Genomic DNA, 27501 nt, shown 5'->3' with positions numbered 1-27501 from the left:
TTGTATTCACACACAGGTATCTGAGTAATTAGCAGTTCGACAATACTGACATGCCGAAATACTGAAGAAATCCACTGCACAGTCAATTACTCCGGTATTCAAGTGTGCCAAATAAATGCAAAAATGTAATGGGAAAGCAATAGCAGGCACATACTGAAGTAGTCACGCAGAGCTCCCTGGGTCCCCCCAAGGAGGCAGGCACAGAGCACGGCACTGGGGGAGGTCGCCAGCATCAGTGGAGACCTTGGGCAGCCTCATGTTTCAGTGTGGACATCAATCCCACAATAACCAATTCTTGTATCACAGTGTTTCTGCCGCGAGGAGAAAGCCGTGTACCACAATAAGTAACTAATTCACATTATATTTAGATAATAGATTTTATGGTGACAGAATGAATGGTTTTTTTCCCTGTAGCTTCATAATGCCTACTGCAGAGTCCTGGAGCCAAGGAGTATGAAATGCCAAAGTGACTATGATCAGCCTACACAGCAACATGAGGGAGGGTTAACCAACACCCCAATGTAAGTGCTCTTAGACAAAAAATAAAGAATCTACAGTTACTTTGTGGACAAGCCCTTATTCATATTTCACAGATAACAGAAAATCAACATAGATATACAGTACAGAGGATCCTAAACCAAAATTCTGTAATAAGAACACTTGGAGGTTTGTGAGGTTCACTTACTTGCATGCACTATAAAGCTTATTAAAAAGCCAAAGAAACCCACAAACAGCAATTCAATGAAATGAAGGTTTTCTTAAATGTCTCCATGAAAGTATGAAACTGCCACAACAGGTGGAAAACTATGAACTACTCTCGTGTGTGCATTTTCTTTAACACACATATTCTTGATCAGCAAGTACTAGACTCACACCTATGAAAATAAAAACCTGACTCTTAAACTTAAGCTATTAACACTAAATCTACAATATTCATTTGTGTATAAAAATAAGTTTTAAAAGTACACCTGCAAAACGAAACATTAATTTCTATAGGTAAGAAAATGAATAAAAAATAAATCAAAACTTCCCCTAACGTGCTTCATTAACTCAGTCTTGTATACAATAGAGAATAAATTAAAAGGTAAATTACCATGAACACAACACTCTCCAAAGCGAAAACACAGAGACAAAACTACATTAAATAAACAGTTTGGCAATCTACATACTACATTTGATTTCTACTCAAAAGCTTTGGGAGTGACCTCATCTATTTATATACGATGCCAAACAAATTGTATTTACTAAGACTTTCTGCATGTATGGAGCTTTCACATAATTTGGTTTCCTGAAATTCAGTAAAGTTTAGCAATAGCGTTTACAGATGGCAAAACTGAGACTGAAAAATTGTTCAAAATTATGCTCAAATGCTAATTACCAAGTTCCACCAAGACAGTGAACAGAGCAGTAAATGTAATATAATTAACTTTCTTTTCAATGGTTAAAAAAACGTCCCTCTCTTAAGCTTTATAGGTAACGTAACCGCACTGGAAAGAGCAACTTCATCTAGTGAAAAGAATTCATGGGAATATAAGAGTTGATAAGTATTATGGGGAAAGAAATGTGTCAATCCCCCTGACTTGGTCAAATGCCCTCTTGCATCAAATTTGCAATTGTAACCCTTTTTCATATCTTATCATAAAGCTCTGGCTGCAACATGAAAACCGATAGACAGGGCAGGCCATCCTTCTCTATCAGGATGTATCCGTCCATCAAACTCGCACCTCTCTACCTTATCCAGGGCACAATCAATCATGCAGCAGCTGGGAATTTAAAAAGCAAAACTGTTACACGCAGTAATTTCTCCTAACTTGACAGCATTGGGTGTATATGGGTTGAAAAGCTTTGCTGGCACACCAGAGTACTGAGTGCTGGCAACAGCACCGTTACGTGGCACTGTTCTCCACGCCACTTGTCCCATTGTGCTAAGATGGCTACGTTATTCCATGTTCTATTTCCTAACATAATATGGCACAAGCTAGCTACCAACTCAGTAAGTAAAATCTAAGGCACATTTTGTGTCTAGGCTTTGACTGCAAGCTCCCTGGAGCAGCAATTCTTCCTAAGTGTCTGAAAAAACATTTTGCACGTTTTGAATACTTTAATGAAGTACTATTTTTGGCAGAAGGCAATCCTGTGAGGTACTTCCATTCTTTGTATGTTCTTCCCGACTATGTAATTTTATGACCCAATTTACTTTTGTCCAAGGTGAAAGAACACACACCAAGATGCACCTAAGGGCCACAACAACAAAAAAATCATGAGCACATGAGAATGAACTGTAAGGTGATTAGTATTTTTTTTAGTGTTCTTAAAGTGCTATTGTTAATTACATAAAACGAAAGAGATGGCAAGTGATTCAAAAGTAACTTCAATATGAAAGTAAAAGAGATAAACGGACTTAGTATGAAAGTAAAAGAGATAAATGGACTTAGTCTTCCTAAATTCATGATGAAAAAGACAGACTGCTAGTACATATCTCCTCCTGTCATTAAATAAAGAAAATTGTAATCTGTACTCTAATCCTCTTCAGTTCATCACAGGACCACACAAAGACTGACACAATACATATACCAAATACATCAGCAGATGCTGTCATTCTTTACTCCAATATTGAAAAGATTGAAGAGCTTTGATTTTATGATATGAATTTAGAGGACTTCCATGTCTCTTTACACCACTATGATACGGAGGACCACAGGCCACTAAAAATTCTGTGTTTCACCACAGAATAAGCAAATAACAGCGTGTATTACACCACTGTTTCAGTCATGACTTTTTCATTTTGTGTTCTCACCCTGTTCAGGCCTCAAAGCCCATTCCTCCTTTGTAAAATGGGTGTTGACTGCAAAAACTCAATCACTTTTTTGTTACTTGCAAGCACAAGTCAAAAAGAGTAACACTGTGAGATTTCCATAAAAAAAACCAAAAAAAATTATCACAATAAATACCAAGTTCTGTGATGATCTAATCAATAAATTAAAAAAAAAACCCAACACTTTTATTTAAAAAGAGTGACAACATACCATATTCTAAACCCTCCACCTTTAAAAGCACAATTTGGTCAACCAGTTGCTGATTAGGTTCCATTAAATGTTAATACAGTATTACATTTAAATTACCCCACCTAAACAATTAACAAAGAACCACTATTCTCAGATCAGCCATATGGGCCATATTATTAAAATGCCGAAATTAGTCTTCTACTGTGTCCCACTTGGAGTGCAGCTTCTCAGCAGTTTGCCAGGAGCTGCTGTCCTTCATTGCCTGGTAGGGCCATCTGACAGTGGCCTGCAACACCCTTCACGACGACTTCAAGTGCTCTGAAGAGAGGGCTCAAAAAAACTTGCATTTGTAGCAAACTGCAAGCAGACAATATGCCTTCAACTCCTTTGGTTTTAATAACGTTTCCTTTGGAAAGTGATTCAGTTGAAGACTGTTCCAATAAAATAGTAAGTCATGGTCCAGACAAGGCATAAACCACTGTCTATACAGTTTGTGACAACGTCCTTGTTTTTCTTTCTTCCACACTTTTTTTCCAAAGACCATGCAGTGAAGGCAGTTTGATTTTATCCATATTCTTACTGTAAACATTAAGAAATATACCAAGGACAACCAGTAAGCCTGACCACACGTACCTAAAGAGGAAGGAGAGGAGGGGGGGAAAAAAAATATCATTAGCATTTTATCTGTAGTGATTACATACCGGTATTTGTGGATTAAAAAAAATAAAGCCCCTACATTAAGGAAAGAAGAGTTTTAAGAAAAAATTCCCCAACATAAATTAGCGACTCAGAAAGAATTTGCATGAATCTTTATCTTTACTAACCTTCCACCATTCCTTTTCTCATCCTGGCTGGAGAGCTTATTAAGGTGCATTTATAGTTGAATAATAACAGAACAGTAGCTGCTCTTTCTCACATGAATAAAGCAGTCCTGAGGGGTTTTACTGTTTTTCCTTCCTAAGGTTATGAGAGCTATACTCTCAATTACTGCTCCAAAATGTGTTCTCACTCAGTGCCTTACATCCACACTTCCCAATGTAAGCTCCTTTTCGTTTCAGCTCTTCATTAACTTAAGCCTCAAGATTTTTAGCTGGAATAAAATCCATTTGGGCATTTGCCTGTAAGTTTTATTCTTAAATCTCAGATAAATGTATACATAGCAATTTAACTGAACGTTATTTTGTTTCAAACTAGCAGCAATTAGGATCTATGTAGCTACTCAGCTGCATTTATCAGTGTAAGCTCTTCCCTGAAATTAATAAAAGGGAAGAAAATCAAACTAAAAAATCTTGCAGTTGAATGTATCAGGATAATAGAAGCTTGCAGTTATTTAAAAGGGCTAGCTAAAAACTTAAACCTGAGCTCATAAAAGGGGAAACAATACCGTTGTGGAGAAAATGCCTTCCGTTAGCCAAATCTTCCACAGAGAAAGTACCCAAACAATTTATTATCAGACACACTAGATATTATGTAAGATTTTCATTAAAAACACCCCAAAACCCACCAACACACAGAACAGCCTGTCTTCCAGACCTTTAGAAAAATGGAAACTATTTTCTCTGGCATGATTAGCATCAACAAGCCTGCAATATTTACAACAGATTGCGAGCATTTGTAGAAGATATGAAATGAAAAGCATTAAAGCCTGAATATGATTAATTATTGTTACTATATTTCCATGATCAGGAATATGACCTTTTTTTTAGAAAAGATATAAAAAAATTTTAAAACTATAAATACTTACTGTAATGTGAATGGCTTTGCAAAGAACAAAAAAGAAAGCACAATGGTCATTGCTTTTCTTCCTGTTGTTACTGCAGAGGAAAACAAGTATTTACTTCTTTAAGAATTCAGTTACAGCAAAAGATTGTAATACAGGCTTCAATATTAGTAGATAACCTCATTCCATGATTAATTATCTGGCTAAACCAATGACCATCCTTGGTGCAAACACAGCCTGCAGATGCACTATCAGTCCAGTGCAAAATTGTGCTAGAAACATACATTGTTTGAAACAAGTACACTGTGTCAGTACTATCAGCTCCAGTCAAAATATCTGCAGCAGAGAAACTTCCAGAACAAGACTTGCTATTTAATAACTCCATGCTAATCAGTTCACAATATCTGAGAGCAACAAACAATTGCTGCATGTAGCTGATGGCATAAACTAATCTGTTAAAGCAGAAAAAAGTGGTATCACTGTTTGGATACACCAAATCTCTTGCCATTTCCACCTCATGTTGTTACACACAGTTCAGCGGTGTTTTGGGCTTTAAAGTGGAATGGGACCATCACCTTTGTCATTCTTTTGAAGTTACTGAAAATTTACCTAACAGTGCAAAGAAATACAATTTTGGTCAGAAACCGAAGAGACCAAGAACATCTGACTTCAACGACTGCATTAGGAATTTTCCATCAAAACCATTAAGAGACCTTCTTCTGTATGTGATATCACTAGGAGGAATCAAGGTAGTAAGAAGAGGTGAGAACACAATCCTGTTACCAAAATGGAAGTAAACAATCTGTTTGGGTTACTCTCAAATTAACTGTAGCTCCAACAGTTATTTGAGCAATTTCAATGCTATCTGCTATGAACAAGAACACGGGGTTGCTAGCAAATTGTGTATTGGGAAATCTATAAAGTTTATCACTAAACCAAAAATCAATAAATGAGTAAAAGTTATAGAAAATTAAAAAATAAAAATAAAAATAACAATGTAGCCAGGCACACAAGTTTAGCTATGGAGGTTAAAGGTCTGAGAAGGTGTTATTCTACACAATAGTGCAGGCTTCTCACTTAATTGTACAATTGTCTGTACCTAAATAACCCTACGTTTTTATAGCAACAAAAATTATTTTGCTTACCACAAAGTATTTTTTACTATACAATACTGGAAAGCCTTACTTGTATAACCACATCCACATTAGTTTTCCTGTAACATACTGACAACAGGAACCAAGGACTACTGATGTATTTTCATGCTGTTACGGCTCCTAAAGCAAGTTTCATTCTCCCCAACCCTCCCCCCCAAACAAATTTTTACTTAAAAGCATGTTTTTCAGCGGAAGAAACAGCCTCCACCATTGCTTTACCTGCCCCATCCTCAACTTTTTGGTAACAATTTTCTTTACATTTTAAGAAATTTATGTGTATCAAATAAAATGATTTTCTATTACATGAAAAATTAAATGAGAATGAAAAAGAAAATTGAGTTTTAATTAGAAAACAGTTTACAGATGAATAATTTAAAAAATGGTTAAATTACTTCAGTTTTTCTAATTACAATTATTTCTGTTCTTTCAAATCAGTTATTAATTAAAATATTTATGTAACCATTTCCTTCTAAATTAAGTGCCTTTTCTTCTTTTTCCCCAATTAAGTCTGACAATTTCTCATTCTGCTAATAGAAATACAATTTTCATTAAACTCTTTCACCCTGGTCCCCCCCAAGAAGGGGGAGGGTGGATGGGGGGTGGGAGGGACAGTAATGAATGTAGCGTTCTTCCAAAGCACAATAAACATTTTCACATTGCTACAGGCAAGACAGAAAGGGCTCAAGTGTTAGGACTGTCAAGGTCAGGCATAAGAAAATCTGGGAAGGGTTTGCCATTCCACAGCATTTTTAAACATTTTTTAGCACAGCAAGACTTCTTTTTTCTTTCTAAAGAGCTATTTTAATGCACGAACCAACCCTCTCGTCTGGGCCAATTTCCAGTCAAGGGGCATACTGAATTTTGTTAAAAACAAACATGAAACAGAAGCACTATAGAGGAAATAATTAATAGGAAAGCAGAGCAAGCAATCCAATCCTCAGGTCGGAAAACAACCGTCTATATCCTCCTCTCCACTGCTGGGGATGAAGTGAGCAGCTTTTAAGGGTAGAGGGAAGAGAGGAAAGTTGCATCTAGCTACACCTTCCCCCTCTGGTCCTTGTGACTAATATTTATAGTTTAAAAAAGGTAACCTCAGGAAGGAATGAGCCTGCTGTAACTGTTCTCGATAGGCTACTGTAAAGACTATAGAAATTACAGAAGCAGCTAAACAGGCAACGACTGATTCTTGAAAATACACTCAAGTTACATTTTAAGTTTAGAAGCAGCAATTTTCTACAAACAATTTTACGTTCTATAGCAGCTGCATATAGTGAACAATAATAATTTTAGGGAGAGCCTGAAAACAGGTGTACAGGAAGATGATGAAAAATGACCAAGTGTCAGACTTCTCCTTTAGTGTTGTTAGATACATAAAAAATGTTAAACATTAAATTAACTGCTGTTAAAATGAATGGCAGGGTCATTTCCTCTTATTCCTGCAGTTGAGGATATTGTGATATGTATACAGTTGAGTTACTTGACTGTTTTACAAACTCATAATAATACAGGTGAAAAGCATTCAGCTGTAACACAGTTCTGTCAATTGGCTGTAGCCAGCTTTGCCACACTCGGGTAACGCCGCATGCTAAAATAGGCCACGGTCGAACAAATACAGAGGCAAGCCAAAATAAACTAGTACAAATAATTTCTGAGTTGCAATTTCTGTTGCATCTGTCTTACTATTGATTCCTTTGATTTAATCAGATTCTATACCGCTTCTTCTGTTAAGGATCTCAGGCAGGTAAAGTATCTATAGGCTCTGAACACACTTCCTTCTCTGAAGCCATACGGTTCTCCTTCCACACAGAATATATTTTGTTTTAGTATTTTTCTTTGTTTCTAAGGCACACATCGGCCAATGCACTACTAAAGACCAAGCACCACTACTCAGTGCAGTGTTGAGACTCACTGTGCTCAGTGGCTTCCTCATTCATGGAGAGCCAACCTCAGCTATTAGGATTTCAGTCTCTCCACGTGATTTTCCCAGACCGCTGAGTACTCAACATAAAGGGTATGTCCAGTTGTATATGTGATAAGAGTCAAGTCTAAATATCTATAGAGGTTAAACATCTATAATGGTTGTGACTGCTTCTTGCTTCACATCCTCCTTTTTCCTCATCCATCTGGACACACACCTGGAACATGTCAGTGCAGATAGGTCTGACTTGCATTTATTGCTAGGTAATTATTGTATTATTAGGGGAGAACACCTTATCACCAAAACTTTCATTTGTGCGTGAACTACCACAGAAACAGACTCTTTCTTAGCCTGGAGAGGATTCCAGTAACTTCTGACATACTTTAGGGACTTACATTGTTCCACAGTCACATGTGGCTAGCAGACACACCAATGAGCGGCCCAAATCTTTTCAACCTATTACTGATCAGTGTTCTTTACATTTGTTTCTTCTGATTGTCATATGCTGTACTCTAAGCATTTAACAGAAAATACAAATGCTTCCATTTTTTGTGGGACAATTACATTAGAAGCCTGGAAGAAGATCTGAAAGCCTGGACAGTCTACTTCTGTTCTTAACAATAGGCTTGTGTCTGTCCTGTGAATACACAAGTTGCAATTTAGAGATAATACAGCAGCTGTTACACAGCTCACCAGAAGCTTGTTTAGTTCAAACCATGACTTCCAAAACTAATACACACCCTTTACTCCCTTCAGTTTAGTAAAAAGAACTGATGAGACTATCACAGTGTCAGAATTTGTTTCACTTGAGTTCTTTCTGAACTGAGTCTGGAGTGTACACTTAACACGGCTAGAGCAGCATTCCACTGAAAGTGTATGGACATTCAGGAGCTTTGGGGGAGTTCTTTATAGTTTTTCTAGCAATACCAATTGTAGGAAATCTCTGGAAATTCTGTGCTTAGAGACTATGACACTGCCTACTATGCCTTACTGGAATACCCTTACTTTTTCTTCCATGCTTCAAATAATAGCTGTCTTTTCATTACACCTTGCTATACATTTCCATTGCACTCCTCTGTTTTGAACGGTGTTCTTTCTGCACTAAAATATAGCACAGGCTATATACACAAGATTACTTAACAGGCTCTTCAAGGTTGAAACAGTGGAACAGAAAGAACCAGGAAGCTCTCAGACACATAGTAGTAGTGAAGATTCATGCTACACAAACCATAATGAGTCAGCACAAAGAACAGAAAAAAAGCCAGAGTAAGAACAATTCTCAAAAGCTCTATCTTAAATAATAGAATATGACTACTTTGTGTTTTTAAACCAAAAGCAGTAAAGATATCATTTGTTCATACCTGTCACAGCCAGAAGGGCACCAAAGATTTTAATCAAAGCTAGAACAAAGGATATGCCAAAATACCCAGTCAGGGAGAAAAGGAATGCATAACCGTAAGTCTGAACTGGATGCTGCAACGACAACAACAAAAAAAGCCTGTTAGGAAAATGTAAAACAAACCCTGAGGTATTGCAAAATGACATAAACTACAGACTTTAATCAACTGCTTGAGCAATAATAAGCTGTTCAACAATGCATTCATGCAAAGATCTTTATTTAATTTTAGTTAAATAATGGAAAAATAATAATGCAATTATAAGCTCATAAGACTGGTCCTGTGATTTTGTTGTTTTTTAAAACATTACCGTATCTTATACATCAAAGACTGTAACAACTTGCTTAATGTATGAATTATACAAGTTAACCAGTTTACATGATGAAAACATAACTTTAGAGAAGTAGTGAGATTTTCTAAACCATACAGAGCAAAGTTTTCCAATGAGGTTCTTCATAGAAAAAAGGAAATCTTTATACCTACCTTTGAGCAAAATGTTACTGCAGGGCTTAATCCACTAGTGCATGTTAATCCAAATAAAATATACACAAACCCTATTGAATAGGAATACAAAACCTAGAATAGTTTAAGAGAAAATAATTACCAGGTGATACTATACAAAAGGACAAAATTAAATGCTTTCAAATACTTGGTCCTATTAATAACGTTCAACCTCTCAGAGCTGAATCTGCAGTAATTGAAGGTATTTTTACTAGTACTTCTGTAACAGCTGATGTACAGTGAAAAGTGAGTAAGTCATCTTAAGACATTCTTCCTCCCCACAACTACATAAAAACAAGTTTTCTAAGCTAGTCAGTTAATAATATCCTGAGGTCAATGCTGACTGTGGTAAATCCTTCAAATTCAGGATTTCACAGCCTAAATAAAACTACACACAACTATGTAATTTAATAGTTTGAATAATACGTTCAACATATTTCATTTTCTGCTACTTATCCAGCATAGTAAAGATCCATATTGCATTAAATGTGCAAAGGGTAGCACATAATCACCATAATCTGCCAGAATTGTCACATGAGTTTCATCTGTCACATGTGTCACTTCTGTTGATGCACATGGCGCCCCTGCATTATGGTTATAGGATACAAAATTTTCAAATATGACCAGCTCTAGCCTAGTTCAGTACTCAGACTATGCTCAGCAATCAGGTAAACTCTTAATTTTGTCTGTACCCTTATTTAATTCATAGCTTCATACATCAACAAAAGAGTCTTCACCCTACCCTTTCCCATGTAAGGGCAGCAACCGGAGCTGGAACTGCCCATCTGTACACCCTCCCATGCAGTGGGAGGCATTCGGGTGTTTGGGGGACATTTAGTGGCCTTTTCTTGTGAAAAAGGGAGACAGTGAACAGAGCTACTGTATCTACACATTACTAGCTAAAACACGCTGATCTACTTTCAAAACACAGTGTCAATTACAGGCCTACTTCTTGTGACAAATTTCATCGTTTTCTTGTTATACAATCTCAATTATTTGCAAAAAAATTATGTAATAACAATTAACAATGCCATGAGACAACAGAACACTTATCTAAAGTGTTTTTTAAACTAATGAAATATTATAAAAATATAAATTAAAATAAATAAAATAAAAATAAAAATAAAGGAGGATGACTACACGTTTCAAGAGCAGAACTGCTTTCAAACTCTTAAAGAACAATGACCTGATCTTCAGAGTTCTTATTTTGCAGTGTTTATACACACACAAGTTAGTCTCTAGTTCTTCATTTGCCATCCTGCTTTTCTCCCAAACTACCCAAAGACCTCACTTTCCACAACCAGGACTAAGCATCACATTGCTACTTCGCGGTTAGGCAGTGTGATGTAAGTCACCTCCTTAGAATCACACACAAGGCAAAATTAGGTATAACCTTCCAGAGCAGGTTACTATTTCAGCTGCAAGACATCTTTTCTCTTTTCGTAACTGCTTAATCCAGGGCAAGTTCCAAATTCGGCAATGAAACAGAGATCCTGTGGATGACAGGTTCCTTTACTATTCACTTCCAGGTCATTGTTCATTAAACATCATCTCTGCTTCAGAGGACCTCTTAAGTTTTTACCCACAGTCTTCAGTCTCAGAAGAATGATTTCTGAAATTCTGCTTGTACTTCCGCACTAAATTCTCCAGATAAAATCCTGGAGTGTAATCTCTAGGCCTCAAACAAACAAAATCTTAATATCCTTAATCACACACTGATTCTCTACAAGTAGTATGAGTATGCAATATGAAGACCAACATTTGTCAGACTAGCGCAGAATAAAAAGCAAAGTTCTGGAGATAACAGGAGCTTTGTAGGTAAGGCAGTTAACAGCTGCCAGATGAATGTTACCAAGATACAAAGTGGGCAAGAAAACAGTTAAGAAATTGTATTTTGTTTTGGATTTCAGAGATTATAGCTATAGAAGGCTGCACTGGGTCAGATGAGGTCCATGTAGCCAAAATCTCTGCCTCCAGCAGCACTCAACAGTGAATATTAAGAAGGAGTACAAAAATAAAAACATACAACAACACTTTACAGGCATATTTTTCTACTTCCCAGAAACTGGCAGCTCAAACTTCTTGAGACAACCTACGTTACTTACAGTCTTAAATGAAGCCTCATTCTAATGAATTTTTTATCCATTTATGAAGCTATTCTCATGAGAAAGCAGATTTTGTAGTTAAATGTAAAAAATATGCATAATATGATAAATTTCAATATTTTTTAACATGTGGCATATTCAAATAATGACTATTATAATAAAATATTTTCTTGTATTTACTTGAATTTAGAGAAAACGATGCCAAATTCAAACTTAAGTTTTGTCTGAAAAGAAAAAAATTATCAGGCCATAGAAACAGATAATCCGCATTCCAAATAACATATAAAAAATACAAAGCCAAGACTTTTTCAAAATTATGTCATCGAGTCAAGAGCACACATTCATCCGTTGTGAAAGACTTCAAAACCTTCAAAAAAGGCTGCTTCTAAAATACTAGCACACTTGAATTGTAAGTCTAGCAAATAAGAAAACCAGTGTGTTCCATCTAACACATTCTCATTTATACCAGAACAGTATATATTTTTCAGACATTAAGTGCATAATCATACAGAAAACACTCCATTGATTTCAGGCCTGCAGACTAGACAAACTATTGCTAGAAATGAGTGTTTCTATAGCTGCGATATACATGTGAAGTTGCACACAGAAAACAGCACCCTTGAAAGGTTAAAAACCAACCAACCAAAGAAACAGCAGAAGTCCCCAAACAAACAGAAAACCCCAAGAGCAGCACAGCAAGAGCTCTTCTTTACATATGCAAGAGAAAAGCAGACTGAAGTTTCATGTCTTGTCATTGTATGCCTTGTCTACGATGGAACATGTTCTTTTAAAATTGCAAATCTGGTATTTACCATTTCTGAATTAGAACCATTGTGCAACTTCATAGCTTTTTCCTGTACATTTCCTATAACTGCATCTGCGCAGAGGGCAAGGGATATTAGGACCACACCTAATATAAGAAACAAACAAACAAAAACCTGTTCAGAATATTTATCAGCAGAGTAGTGTCGAAAACCACTCTGTACTTACCCTGAAAAAAATAAAAAAATCTCAGGAATAGAAAAATAATAATAAAACCCTCTCTGTATCATACTCTAAATGTCAGCAAAATTATTGCATTATACCAGTATAAAGCGATGTCCACCCACACTCCCTCCACCAGTTAACCCCTGAGCACTGTGTATCTCTAAACTTGATAGGAGCATCGGGACACTGGTATAAAGAAGCCAGCTGTAGTTTTTGTAGTAACAAGAATGAAAGACTGGCAATTGCATTTATTTCGGTATTTGTAATGAAGGTAAATAACCAGAGAACATACTCTTTTGAGTAGTTAATTCTAGATTATTTTTTCCCAACAAAGGCAAGTAGAAATGTTAGATGAAATGGTAAAACAAACATAAAGGATTCACAGTGGAAATCTTTCATTACCGAAATACTAATTTTAAAAAACCTACTGTTCAGGTACAAATTCATGGGTTTAGGTTACCATATTTGCTCACAACAAAGTCTCTGCACAGTCAATAATGTAACCAGCTTTTCAATAACAAAAATTAGTGACTCTTTATCCATGCCAGTCACAATTCATTTCCCAACCTCCAAACTTCGATTCTTTCATGACTGCAGCAACTGTTGTATTTAATGAAGCACACAGGTTGAAAATACCGCTTTTCCTAAGTATAAAACATCACAGACGGTAACAGTCATCACAATCATGTTTACTGTCTGATCTAGTCTTAGCTCCTTAAAAACATTTTAAGTGTCAGGGAAGAATGAGGAGAGGAAGACTAGAAACAAGCAGTGTTATGTTTTCTTGGTATTGTGTTCTTACTATCAAAGGTCTCAAAACAGGCATGCTGATGGACCAAATGGAGTATAAGCTCCTGACAGAGGAAAAAAATCCCAGCTCCCAGGATTTTCAGAATTGAAAGATTTTTAAGACCAATAAAGTTTAAGGTGGCATCTCCTTGGCAAATTTTTGGATATATGAGAACTTCCAAACCAGTGTTTTTAGTTTGGGAACCATTTCCTTTTCCAGGCTAGACTTATGCAATTGAAGCAACAGAAAAAGACCCTTCATTATTTAAAGTTATCAGGCACTGGAAAAGGTACGAGTCAATGGAAATGATAAAAGACATAGATATATTAACTACATAGATTCAGTTCTGGTCCAAAGGTATTATAACACCTCCAGCTTAGCAACAGCCTTACTGCAGATCACTTCTGTAAAGTGACACAGACGGAATATGTCTCCATCTGTCTTCTCTATCATGCTTGTTCCATCAGTGCTTAATGGCCCAGGCATATCCCTGGGCAAACACATGAGTTCAGGACTGGATTGAGATGAAAAGGTTACCTGGAATCTGAAGTGCAAGTGCACATGGAAAGGAGAAATGCAGGGACAAGACAAATGTCAGTATTACATACATACACAGTTTGGAGCATGAAGAGAAGAATTACTCCACTCATTGTGATAGCACTGCACCTGCCGAGCAGCAGCAGCAAAACCACAAACAGGACCGGTAATGCTATGTAGTATGCCAAGCATGAAATAAAAATCATTGGAAGAAGTGGTTCTAAATTAGTTCTAAAAAATTAAACCTGGAGGTCTTGCACCAGCAGACTTCATTGAAACACTACATTACATCGTGTTTTACACTATTAATGTGACACTTGAAGTCATTAAAATATTGGATCTACCAGCGTTCCTCAATAACACATTCTCACACTTGCAATCCCCATCACACCAATGTGTTAGGACCAGTGAGTTGTTTGGAGTTTACTTGCCCATTACTCCAGGTTTTTGAAGGCTGCTACACGTAAGATTGTAAGACACAGTAGAGGCAGCTAACCAAGTAATATCACTTAACAGTGAAGCTAAGGACTAAACACCCCAGTCTGCAGAAGACTAAACTTCAAGTGTACAAACAGTCTAGGGTGGAAGAATTTGCATGCAATTGGTATTTTTACTGTGTCTTCCCTGAAAACAGTTAATTTCCATTTACACCTGCAATGCCAGAACAGTAGAAGTTCCCACAGCAGCAATGTTTCAATACTGTCTCCTTCTGCACACCCATCTCTTCTGGTTTCTCTTTTGGATTATTCACAGCTATTTAGGATATCTACCACTGCCTCTCCAATCTGATAACGCTATGAGATGCTTTGAGCTCTTAGCATCAACTCCATCTTGAAAAATATACCTCTTCCTTAGTTACAAATATATACCTGTTCTGTCAGAAGAGAGTTTCAATTTCTTGGCTGACTTTCATGTGTAAACAAAGTCTGTGCAGATTCCTGTTTTGGCCCAGCAATACTGGGAGATCAGATTTCAATAGCCAGGGACAGGGGAAGAGAGACGGGAGAGATAAGAAAAGAACTTGTGAAATTGTTCATCCAGATATTATTTTATGTCTGCTCATGCACCATTTTTAGTATTTGCCTCAGAAAACAAAGAGATTATATGTTTTGTTTAACTTCACAGCATGGTTTTGCTCTCTTAGTACTGTGAAATGTAAAACCCCTTTGTTCTTAATGAATTAGTCTAAGTTCTATGAAATCATGCTAGAATCATACTAGTTTGCGTGGAAACAGTTCTACATAAATGTGCATGAATCACTGGCACAAAGTCAGGAATTTACAGGGCAGTAAGTAGGCAGTAACATAAAATTGCAACTTTAGAAAACATCCTTAAATTTAACATTTGTTTTGCTGTTTTGTTTCTGAAAATTTTAATATCCTTAAATACTTTGTTATTTCTTTGAAGATCCTCTGTGAAGATACAAAATTAAATTCTGCGTCTCCGCTTTCAGTTCTTATTCCATGATTTACCTCAAGAAAAGTGTAATTATTCAAAAGACTGTGTCATTTTGCAGAGTGAACAAAGTTTTTAATAATTCTTATAATTAGTTTTAAACTTTGGCAGCTCTCCATTTCTGCAATACCAAAACCCAGTATATTTCTTGAAGGAAAGGAGCATCTATTTCCATAATTCACCCAAGAAATGGAAAACCTCAACCTTTCTGCTTATCATAAGTTTCTTCTGGTTAAATTAAGTGACATAGGAATAAAACAAAACAGCTCGAGAGGGAACAGAGAAGTACAGAAAGAACCTTCTCAGAAGGTGAGAATTTTGAATCATGTTCCTAAGGGGAGGTCCAGACTTTCGAATTCTAACTCTATATTCTATTTCCACAGAACTAAGTTCCTCCAAATGTTAGTGCTCTAAGTTTCAATATATACAAACTTGTTTGAAGTGTTCAAAATAGATTAATAATTAAATACAACCCTGTTTATTCTCTGAAGATGGTTAAAGTTTTTTATCTTGTGCTTTGCACATCTTTGAGGGCATCAGGACTTTGGGACATTTGCTGCACTTAATACCTTATCTCATTCAGTTGAAGAATCACAATTTCCAAACCTTTTCAGAATTAAATCATAGCACATATTTAAAACAATTCAAATTTTACAAAAGGAATATATTAAGATGTGAATGCATTTAGAGGACACAGTCAAAAACAGCTGTAATGGTAACATATATCTATATATCAGAAACACTAAAATATAATTACATGCTTACCAGCACCATGCTGTACTCTATATTTTTTTTCAAGTAGCCACCCAATTACACCACACAAACACCTTAAATGCACAGCAGGTTATAGAATTCACATGCTTTTAAAATTTCTTCCACTATCAGTAGCACTAAAATTACATTAAAAGGCATGAGAATTAATTTATGAGCAAGGCAAAAAAGATACAGTTTAGACAACATCACAAACTGATCATTACTAACACTAGATGAACTAACTATATTGTGAGGGCAAAAAGTATTTTCCTTAAAACTGAGAACGTATTATTATTTTTAGGAACAAAACATCCAAATCAGTGCCTCCACTATTAAGAAACAAAGGTTTCACACTGAACGTCTGTCATAATGGTCGTTGCAAGTCATCTCAGAATTTCATAAGAAGAATGCACAAAAAGTTGAATATTCGAAAGTTTTTCAAGGTTCAGTATTAATCCAAACACTGGCCAAGTAAGTAATATGGATTTTATAGATAACCAATTTTCTCAAATGACAGGGGAGAAGAATAATTAATAATTCCAGGAAGTTTTCAAACCCAAGCAGGTTAAAATATTTTCTTTGCTTCTGATTTCACACAGTTAAAGTCAGAACGTAGGCACTCCAGCTAAGAACTACAGTGAATCTGAGTGAGACCTCCAATTAATATAAAATAAATGGTTCTGAAATGGAAAAAGAATTAAAGCTTAAGACTCAAACTAGAAAAGACAACTGATGTTTGGAAGTTTAAAAATGGTCAAACTGAATTTTATTGTATTTATTTTAACATATCTACTGAGAAGAAAGTACTTCTTGAGAACAAGCATGAGATTTCAACCTAAAGCGTGGAATATGCAGAAATTCTGAGAACCTACAAACTAACACTTAAAATAAAGGCCTCTTCTGCCACAGACAGAGTTCTGCTGCTGCAAAGCTGCAATGAAACATGCATTTTCTATATGATACCTGAAGGCACTCCACCAAGAACTCTCTGAACTTCTATGGAACTGTTCTTGGGAAAACCAAGTATTTTGTTGAACTCTAAAATGTAATATATCTTTACCTGTCAAGTTGAAGTTTGGCGCAACTGTGCTGTCAGCTAAGGTAAACCATATCAACCCAAGACTCATACACAGGGCAGCGGACACATCTGCAATATTATAACGTTTTCCTACAAAAGCAATAAAAACAACATGAATGGGCTGTTAACACTCTCAGAATTTCACATTTATCCTGTTTAGCAAAAGCAAAAGGAAAAAATGTTCCAGTGTCATTCTTTTACTTAAGCAGAAGACTTAATGCCCTGGCCTTTCATGACTGGAATTTGTTTCTTCTACAACAGCAGTTGCTAAATGGAGGAGGACCTTAACAGACAGTATCTGATTCTTGTGGTCAATTTTAGTTTTACTCCTACTGACATAAAGCACATTGTCCCTGACAAAGCACCGTCTCAACAACTTCAGGACAGCTTAGATGTTTTTTTACGATTTTTCCCTCAGGCAAGACATTTTGGCTGCCTTTACTGATCAGAGGGAAGTAATTCCTGAACACTAACAGATGATTTGCGTACTTTCAGAACGCTACATCATCTTTTAGTTTGGGAGAAACAGGATGTAAAGGAGGGGGTGCAAAAAGAAAGGAAATTGGGAAATGGAAAGGCAGGAGTTAGTATATATGGTTTGAAATAACATGTTCCTTTCCCAGATGCTACACTTTTCAATATAAGCTTCCATGGTAACTTAACTGAAGTGAAAATGTTAACTGAAATTTTTTAAAGCAATAATAAAAAGAGAATAAAATCACAGCTTCTGAGAATACAACACAATATAAAGTTTCATGAAGCTTTAAGGGAATACTAGTTGCTCTACATTAAAACTATATAGAATGACTCCTGATACAAGGTAAACAGTGTGTGTGCATGTGCATATGTAAACTTGTATCCTCCTCTGAAAGTTCAGCTTCCTATTGCAACTAGGCCAGAATTAACTACACAGAGAGAAATATACAATTCTAGATTCTGTTCTGTAACGCTTGCTCATGCAGAGATTTACTTACTTAATCAATCCTTGTGTATTGAACACATAGAAACTTTTATCACATACATGAGTCTTCTAAATCCAGAAATACTGACATACGTTTATTCACATAACTACAGACTTTATCTGTGCTACTCCAGATCCCTTTTTCTGTTCTTGGAATATGAACTATGACTTTTGGACTAGCCAAAGACATGTAAAGTCAGGTGTACTTCTGATTACATGTTCTAGCAAAATTTAGAAATTTTAATTAGGAATTTAGGAATCAAGCTTTTCAAACAAGACGAGTAGGGGATTTCTTCACAAATCGTGGCTGGATATTTTCTTTCCCATTTCAAGTTTTCTATTTCAATACTGGAAATATTTTATTTGTGACGTGATTAGGTTTAGAAAACAACATCATATTACATAAAAATTAAGAAAGCATCCACTAAAATTAAGTTTTGCAAGTGACCTGTGAAACTTTTTTCCCCACATTTTCTGTTGGTATAGTTGTATTTGTACATTTTCTGAGAAGATGCTTCAGAAATACACATTTTTCCTCCACAGGAAAATGCTACCTGCCCCTCTCCATTCCAAGAGCCTCAGTGAAATTTAACAAAGTACAGGATTCCATACATGCCAGCCTCCCAAAGAAAGAGCAAAAAAAAGTCATCTAATAGCAAGTTTAACACTTACCTTGTATAAAAACCCCGCCTATCATAACTGGAATCAGTTTACAGCACTTGAAGATGACTTGAGTAGGGTAATTCAGATATCCTAAAGAGGTATTGGACAAACCCATAGTTCCCACCGTTAAAAATGCTATTATCATGTAGGTTTTGCCAGGAATTCTGCAAAATATAAGCACATGAATCTTGGTATTACAGACTCATACAGAGGAGATTTAGCATGGAAAATTTAGATAAAGGAATATGTTTTTAATACAACTTGACTATCTTTCTCACTGAATTTCATTCTGTAACAAAAATTTAAAAACGCACATAAATCACTGATTTCAAATTTCATTTATTTTAATTACTGCTAATAAACAGCATTCAAATACAAGACAATAAAAACTTAATGACTCATGAAGCATTCAAACAGTAATTCTTTAACCTCCTTCTAAGAAGTTATATTATTTACAGGAAAATCAAGACAAGGTTTCAGGTAACTTATCAAAGGAAATACAGAATGTTGGTATACCAAGATATTCTGAATGTTAGTCCTGTCATGGTCACTGTGTCAATTTTTTTGGTGAAGCTTTCACATGAACATTGACATTTTTAGAATAAGGAAAGCTGAAAAAAAGTACCATCGTTTTATAAAACTCAACAGAACTAAGAAAGAAGTGATTCAGATATCATGAACGGAGAGGCTTGCTGAACATTTACAGATGTACTGTTTGCAATTTGATGAAATTATCACCTGACAACAGATGATACAACAGTAATTTTTAGCAATCACTGTGCTCACTCTGTGATTTTTTTACAGTTATTGTGCATATGTTCAGCTATTTTTTCATGCATACTCAGAGTCACATTAAGCAACATAAGGAGATGTCTTGCTGTAACGCTGTCTTATCCATAACTCATTATATGATGTAGGCATTCTGCGAGGAATGCAAGAAAAAATTACAATTTAAGAAAGAGATTTCAGCATAAAAATTAGGATTTTTAAATCTTCTACAAGAAGATGCCTAAGTTATAGAAAATAAAATGTAAAATGTGTTTAAGATCTACATTTCCAACATAGCTTACTTACAGGGTCATGCTCTGTAAGCGTTAGTAACTACTTGGTATTCAAAACCTAAATACCAGTTACGGAACACTCAAAAGGTAACTAAGCAATATCATCTGATGCATCTCAAAAAGTCGGATAACTTGAAATACTAAATTGTGAGTGTTTAAAAGAAAAAAAAATAAATTAAAATTATATTGTTTGGCTATAGAAGAATTCTATTACCTAAAATCAGTATATGCAAAATCAGCTAAGGCTGACTACAGGTAAGGAAAACCAGTTATGCTCAGCTAGGCTATAATACTTTAAAGAAATTTTAAAATATATGTACAGCATGACAGCCTCTATCCAAGCTTTCAGAGGGCCTCAATATACAGTTTTCAGAGGCTGTAGTTGGGCAGGAAGCCATAGAAAGGCTGCACTGTGTCAGATCAAACTATCCCATATCCACACAATTCAAGACAGCAAGAATCTCCTGGGTCAGCTGCAGTGAAAACCCAGAATAATTTTGTGGCAGGGTGTTACGAGTGCTATCTTAAATGAAAAATGCAAAAACTAAGCACATCCTTTGAAGCAAATCTACACAGCCATATGGCAAACAGAGAGCAGACCTCTTGACACTCTCCACGATGCACAGCATGCTAGAGGAACCTCTTGGTGAGGAGGTGCCGTGGGGTTTGAGGAAAAGGTGTTCAGTGACAGATGGCTTCAAGTGATGTGAAGTGCAGTTGGCCCTATTCTGAAAGTGATAATCACAAGCAACACATATATGAGTCAGTCTGTATCAGCTACCTCAAGGACAGAATATGCTCTGTAAGTGGAACAAAGTGACAGTAGAGTCAACAAGACTACTTACAGGTCTGAAATCTAAGCAGGTGCTTACAAAACATTTTCATCATTGTCCAGTAAATTCACATCATTTTAACTACGGAACTGCTACTAATGCCTCACAGTATTCACATTCAAACAACAGAAGTTAAATTTACCACAAATATCAAATGCTTCTAATTTGATGCTTGGAAAAACACGTACCTTCTTCTTTTGTCCTGAATCAACTGCAATTCTATTAGTCCAAAAATGGAATAAAATCCAAACTGCACTAAAGTGAGGTACCAACCAAAAGGTTTAAAACCTTCCACTGAAAATATCAATTCCTATAAAAACAAAAACCCACGAAGATCACATACATACACCAAAATATTACATCAAAACAAAACTAACAATTTTTTTTTCCTTCACGCACATGCAAATCTAGCCTTTGCAGCTGATGGTTATTAATGAGAATTTACCTGCCATACATAACTTGCAAAGTATTTTAAAAGACAATTTAGGTTCTCCAAAATGCAAAGAGAAAATTTACTGCTGGTGTAAATCCACTGAAATTAATGGATTGATTGATCTGGGGAATACATTTGATCCATTATTTATCTCAAATTATATGTCCTCCTGTCTGCTTTTCAGTGCATTTACTTCAGTAGACTGTTTTTATCCAGAATGTATAAATAGCTCACAATAAATCAAATACAAAGTTTCTCTTACAGACATATTTACTGGTAGTTTTCATCTCATAGGAAGGCATACCTAATGTTTTGAGTGCCTACATTAAATAGCACTTATGAGCTTATAAATTTGCAGTCTGTAGGAACATTTAAAATCAGAGCAATTTGTTATGAAAAAATACATGCACTGTATAAAGAATTATGTAGATGCGTCAGTTATGGAAACAAAAGGCTACCTAATACTTTCCTTTTTGAGACTCGGCTTTCAATTACTGGTAACTGTCTAACTCTTTGGAACTTTATTTTAAAAAACTTCTCAGCTGTTTTTGAAAACTGCATTGAAAACACGGTGACTTTTAATTATCAGCTTTTTAAAGTCACTGCTTTATTGAGAAAACTCACTGAACTTAAAAAAAATATTTAGAAAAGGAACAGAAATGTAGCTGCTCAAGATAAAAGGGAAAAAGTTAGCAGGAAGAGAAAAGTCTTAATGAAAACAGCATAAGAATTATGCTTCTGCTTAACAACCAACATCATTCACATTTCAGCTTTGTCCTGAAGGGAGAGCAGAGAGCACAATAGACTGCACGGCACTCATGGACTCAAGGAGATCTAAAGGTTTCAACACCAATGAAGACTCACATGTCAGTCTGTATGGTTCTACAATTTGGTTGTTTTCAATAGACTATGAAATCACATTTAAAAAATACATAGTCAGAATAATATTGAAAGGTATGTCTTACACACAGAAGTAAAAGATGAGGTTATGAAGGTCCAACTGAAGCAAACCTTGCAGGCACATAAATGGAATTTTACATTATGCAATTACTGTTCTTGAATTCTGAAAGCTTGCCTTTGCAATCAGTATCTATTTTAAATGACTATACATATTAAAATACATACTATATTACGCTATTGAAAAAGAAAACTGGGCTAAGACACAAATTCATAGGCTTTACCTGTAAATATCCATAGATCAGATAAAACATAAAAACTCCAGAAACACAGATGAAAAACTGAGTAGGTTTGTTAAATTTGCTGAGATTCATGCCAAGAACTACAACATCATCTACTGATTTGATATGAGGAGACATAGTTTGAGATTTGGAAGGTACACTGATGGAAACGTATTTTCTTGATGAAGTGAATTTCAGATCCATGATTCCTAGCTCGCTGCCTTCGGTGCTAGTGTTATCTTCTTTTTGCTCTTCTATTTCCGTGGGTCCTCTGTCTGAAAGCTGAAAGAAACGCTAGTCAGATAAGACATAACACACAGCCTTCCAACAGTAACAGTAAAGAAATGTGGCATTTCTTTATATATATGGAAAATATAAAGATTTAAAAGTTTTGTTGGAGTGTTTTTATTCACAAATTTTATTTATCTTTTCTGATGTTCAAAGTTAAGATCAGTTAACGTAAGAGGCCAACAGCACTTTATGAAAGCACTTTTGCTTCATGCGGGAGGTAGTACTCCTCCTACCCTCCACAAAACAAACCAACCAACCAAGCCCAATACACCGGCTATATGAAACCAGCTTGAGCTTCACAACAGCTCAAACTAGCCCTTTTATGCCAGTACTCACAGGAATGACTGCTTAGGTGAGAAGTGATCTCTATGATCAAATCACAATGAAAGATCTGGTACTGAAGCACTGTGGTTCTGTCTACTCTACTTCATTTCCACAGTGAAATATACCAGACTAGTCCCCTGCATGGGAAGCCTTCCTAAAAACTATGAATTCAAGCCTATGATTGGTTACAAGCACCAAACTGGAAGAAGTTATCCCCTCATTCTCACATTTATTTACTATTTCTCAAACACTTCTGAGGAAAAGAACAGAAGATGGAAACAAGAAGATTAAGTAGCCAGTCTCAGAAATTAGATTAGTTATCTGATGAGGTCTATGGTATGGCAATCCCTTTAATATTAACCACATACAGCCAATTCCACATGTAACAGAAAACAAAATTAGATCACTGAAGCCTGGAGAAGGAATTTAGCAGCTTAAAAGATTGAGAGGCAAATAATTCTTTTCTCCAGCTCAGCAGAGTATGATGTTTCAGTCTTCCCACACACCCCCACCCTCAAGATAAAACACACTGGTCAGTTGTCCCACGATTTTTAAGTGTAGGTCAGCATCTAGTTCAGAAAGCAGTCAGTAATTACATTGTTTGTCTCAACTATTTCCTGGTTTGTTCTCCCCAGCTCAAAAATACTTTTCATCACACATGTACAAAAAGTGCTTTTCCCACTGTTTTTAAATGGAAGAAGTGCCAGTACACAAAAGTTTGATCATGCAATAAACGTAGCAAATGTAATCTGCATGGACATTGGTAATTTATTATACAATAAAAAAATGTCAAGTTTAGCTGAAAAATGAAGGATTCATATAAAACTTGCAATGTGGTTACGTTTCCTTTTTTGATAAAACATACTATCAGGTTCAAACAAGGTTCCTATTGAAGTCCTGAAATAATAGCTTGGGGACTATTATAGGAGTTTACGGACTATAATTATTATTTGTGTTTAAATTCAGAGCCCTTCAGTTGAAAAAACAAAAGTGAGAGGTAGTGAGTTTACCCTTGTGGACTGTTAGCTAATCCCAAAATGAGGTAACCATAAAAAAAAAAGGAAAAAGAGAAAGTTTAAGTAGACTCTTTTCAGTAAAAACAGAGAAGTGCCAGTGTCATGCAATGAAGCACTAGTGAGCCTTCACATACAGTACCATACAGAGTTCTGATCACTCTCAAAGAAAGATTCAAAGAACTGCAAAAAAGGCTATGAGGATGGAGGAACAGATTGCCCATGTTATGAACTGAAATAAGATGAAACTGTAACTTGCCTAGCCTGGCAAAACCCCGTTGAAAAGAAAACAGACTTGCTTACAATAAAAGTATCACAGGTATTACCACTAAGGAGGAAAAATAATTCTGATTTTAAGGACAGCAGAATGAGAGCAAATGGGCATGAAGTGACCACGAACAAACTTTACTAGACGCTACCTTTTCATCCGCAGACTACCTGTATTCTAGAGCAGCCTAAAAATGAAAGAAGGAATAACTGAACTAGTTTTAACATTAAGTTTATGAAAGCAGTTATGTAGAGCTTTTAATACTGGGTGTGATGACTGAGCAGTCCCCTTTAATCCTGTGTTTATAGCATTGTACCACTAGGGAAAGCAGAGTAAAGGTGCCTGTCGAGATACTCAGTGATCCTTACTTGGTCACTACGGCAGGACTACTCTCCCCAGATGAACTGCATGCAAAGTTAGGACTCCCAAGTACAAGTCCAAGGAGTAAATCACCATACAGGAAAGACACTGTATTTAGAAATCTACCCATTGCTGACATCTTAGCTGAATGTGTAATTTCATGGGTACCTGCTCAAATGTTTCCTGACCAGTGTACGCTTCCTCTTGACAGGCACAGAGCATTTGTTAATGTCACACTTTTCAGCAGGAACAAGAGCTGAGACTTATTTTTCACCTAAGCTGTAACATGACATATGCCCAGCACAAGACACAGCCATGTACTGTCATGGACTTCAAAATGGAGTGAATTGTGTAACGCACGGTTTTGTACATACATTTTCCACTTTGTTCACTAATTTTGATATTATTTGTGTGACAGCCATGTTAGGATTGGGAGAAGTAGAAGGAAGAAGAAACTGTAGCAAGTATATTTATCTACTGAGCCTGGCTGGGATGAAGTTAATTTTCTTCATAGCAGCTTGTATGGCGCTGTGTTTTAGATCCGTGACCAAAACAATGCCAGTAACACAGTAACGTTTTAGCTATTGCTGAGCAGAGCCTGCACAGCATCAAGGCCTTTTTTGTTTCTCCCCCTGCCCCAGTGAACAGAATAGGCTGTGTGCAAGATGGTAAGAGGGGGCACAACCAGACAGATGACCAGAACAAACCTGCGATATTTCATGCTATAAAGCGTCATGCGCAGCAATAAAAAGCAAGAGGAGGGGGTTTAGGGAGGTTAGTCATCTTTTGCTCAAGAACTGGCTGGGCATCAGTCTACCTGTGGGAGAAGCGACTTCATACCACCGGTTTTGTTTTCTGTTTGTCTTCTTCCACTTTTCCCCCACTGCTTAAACGATTTTTATCTCAACCCATAAGTTTTCTTGGGTTTACTCCTTTTCCTCTTCCTCCATCCATATGAGCATGGGGGGGGGGGGGGGGGGGGGGGGGAAGTGAGCAAACAGATGCGTAGTGCTAAACTGCCTGCAAGTGTTAACCCACACCACAATTAACACATTTTTTTCTGACTTTCAGGCATTTACATTCAAAATATTTCCTCAGGAACAACATTGGTTTTTACAATCTGTACATTTAACTTCTTGCAGATTACTGAGTCTACCACTAAAGTAAGAAGAAACAACACTGATAGCTCTAGTTACACCCAAGGCCATCCATAAGAAGATGATGTATAGTAATTGTTTTTTCTCTATTGTGTTCTAAAGGAAAAAAAATGTTACTGTGTTCAAGAAATCCTTCAAGGAACATTATTTAATAGCTGAAGAAACTGTAAATGTATGTATCCATTTGAAACACTATCCACCAAGTAATTTCATTACCAACAGTGACAGAACTCTTCTGAAGTCCACCATGACTTCTCAGAATTATTTTTCTAAGTATCAAAAATGCTATTCACCCTCCTTTCACCAAAATACCTCAAGCAACTGATTAACCTTCTGGATAAACACGCAGCAAAAATCTGATTTATGAAGAGTCAAGTGGCTTAAGAGCTGTCCTGATGTGAAATAGCATATTCCTCTCCTTTTTTTTACTCCTGTGTAAAAATGTATACACCACATTCTTTAATCAGAGATTTTTTGTTCCTTCCCCTTTGAAAAAAAAAACAACTATGCAGAGCAAGACTTTAACTTAACAAGTAAAATAATACAGTGATTGTATATAAAGTAATTTTACAGTAATAAAAAGAAGCAAAGGAACACGTAACTAGAAAAGCAAAATTTCTTTGTCCTCCAAAAAGTTAATGACGTGTACCAAACACGGCAAAATCATTACAAAGGAGCTAGTGTTTTTATTTAACCCTGAAGAACATCCATTAAAAATATCAGTTTGGCAGAAACTAGCATCTCTGTACTCTCAGAAAATTTGCTCGCATAAGCCATGCAAGGCAAGTTCCACGCTGGCCCTGGCCGAGAGCCATTTCCTTTGGAACCACTTCCACAAAGCTGGTGGCAGGACAGCTGCTGGCACCTGACAGGGATGCTCCCGGTTACAGGGACACAAACATACACCGGTGAGAAACTCGAGCGGATCCTTTACTTGGTGGTCCCTAGCTCCTGCCCCGGAGGCAAAAAAAAAGAGGGAAAGGGGACAGGGACCAGGACGACCCTTGAAGCCTCCTCCGTGCCCACCCGCCCGCGCCCAGCTCTCCGCCAGCCCAGCCGCCCGGCGCTGCCCCACGCCGCACCCCCAGGCCAGGCCAGACGTGGCTCTGCCCCAGCACCTGCCCCGGGCAGCGTACCCCGGAACCGCGGCAGGCCGCCATTCCTCGCCTCTCCCCCGGGGCAGGGCACGTCTCACCACCCACGGGCCCCCAGGGCCCCCGTCCCCTCGGGCCAGCCGAGCCCCCCGCCAGGCCGCGCCAGCCTCCTCCTGCTCCGGGCCCGGCCCCCGGCCCCCGCGATCCTCACCGTCGTGGCCATGGCCCCCCACTACCAGGTGACGCTCCCCAGGAAGCGACCCCGGTGCGTGGGGGAGGAGCAGCCCCGCCCCCGTACCTGTTCGGCGGGGGAGGGGCACGGCGGCCGCGGCCAACCCTTCCCCTCCGCCGGCCGCCGCGGCGCCCGTCCCACTCGCTCCCTCCAGCCTCACGCGCCGCCGGAAGTGGCGGCGGGGGTGCCAGGGGTCCGCGCGAGCTTCGAGCGCATCGAGGGAGAGCCGCTCG

General features: G+C 37.2%; 1 protein-coding gene across 3 annotated transcripts; it reads right to left on the bottom strand.

Moving 5' to 3' along the window:
• Positions 1-345: 345 nt before the first annotated feature.
• SLC35B3 (solute carrier family 35 member B3) lies at positions 346-27463 on the bottom strand. 3 transcript variants are annotated; one of them, XM_040585416.1, is made up of 10 exons: positions 27335-27463; positions 22533-22811; positions 20686-20813; positions 19034-19188; positions 17383-17490; positions 12613-12710; positions 9678-9770; positions 9159-9270; positions 4750-4819; positions 346-3638 (listed from the first exon to the last, which is right to left on the bottom strand). In XM_040585416.1, the coding sequence occupies exons 2-10, from the start codon at positions 22731-22733 to the stop codon at positions 3488-3490; spliced, it is 1116 nt and encodes a 371-aa protein (XP_040441350.1). In that variant the 5' UTR covers positions 22734-22811; positions 27335-27463; the 3' UTR covers positions 346-3487. The 3 variants fall into 3 exon arrangements, with proteins under 3 accessions (XP_040441350.1, XP_040441348.1, XP_040441349.1); XM_040585414.1 differs by lacking the exon at positions 27335-27463 and adding an exon at positions 27248-27288; XM_040585415.1 differs by lacking the exons at positions 20686-20813; positions 27335-27463 and adding exons at positions 21107-21228; positions 27248-27281.
• Positions 27464-27501: the final 38 nt, after the last annotated feature.

Source organism: Falco naumanni, chromosome 3, assembly GCF_017639655.2.
Source record: "Falco naumanni isolate bFalNau1 chromosome 3, bFalNau1.pat, whole genome shotgun sequence".
Classification (NCBI taxonomy): domain Eukaryota; kingdom Metazoa; phylum Chordata; class Aves; order Falconiformes; family Falconidae; genus Falco; species Falco naumanni.
This window is presented reverse-complemented; position numbering and strand designations above follow the sequence as displayed.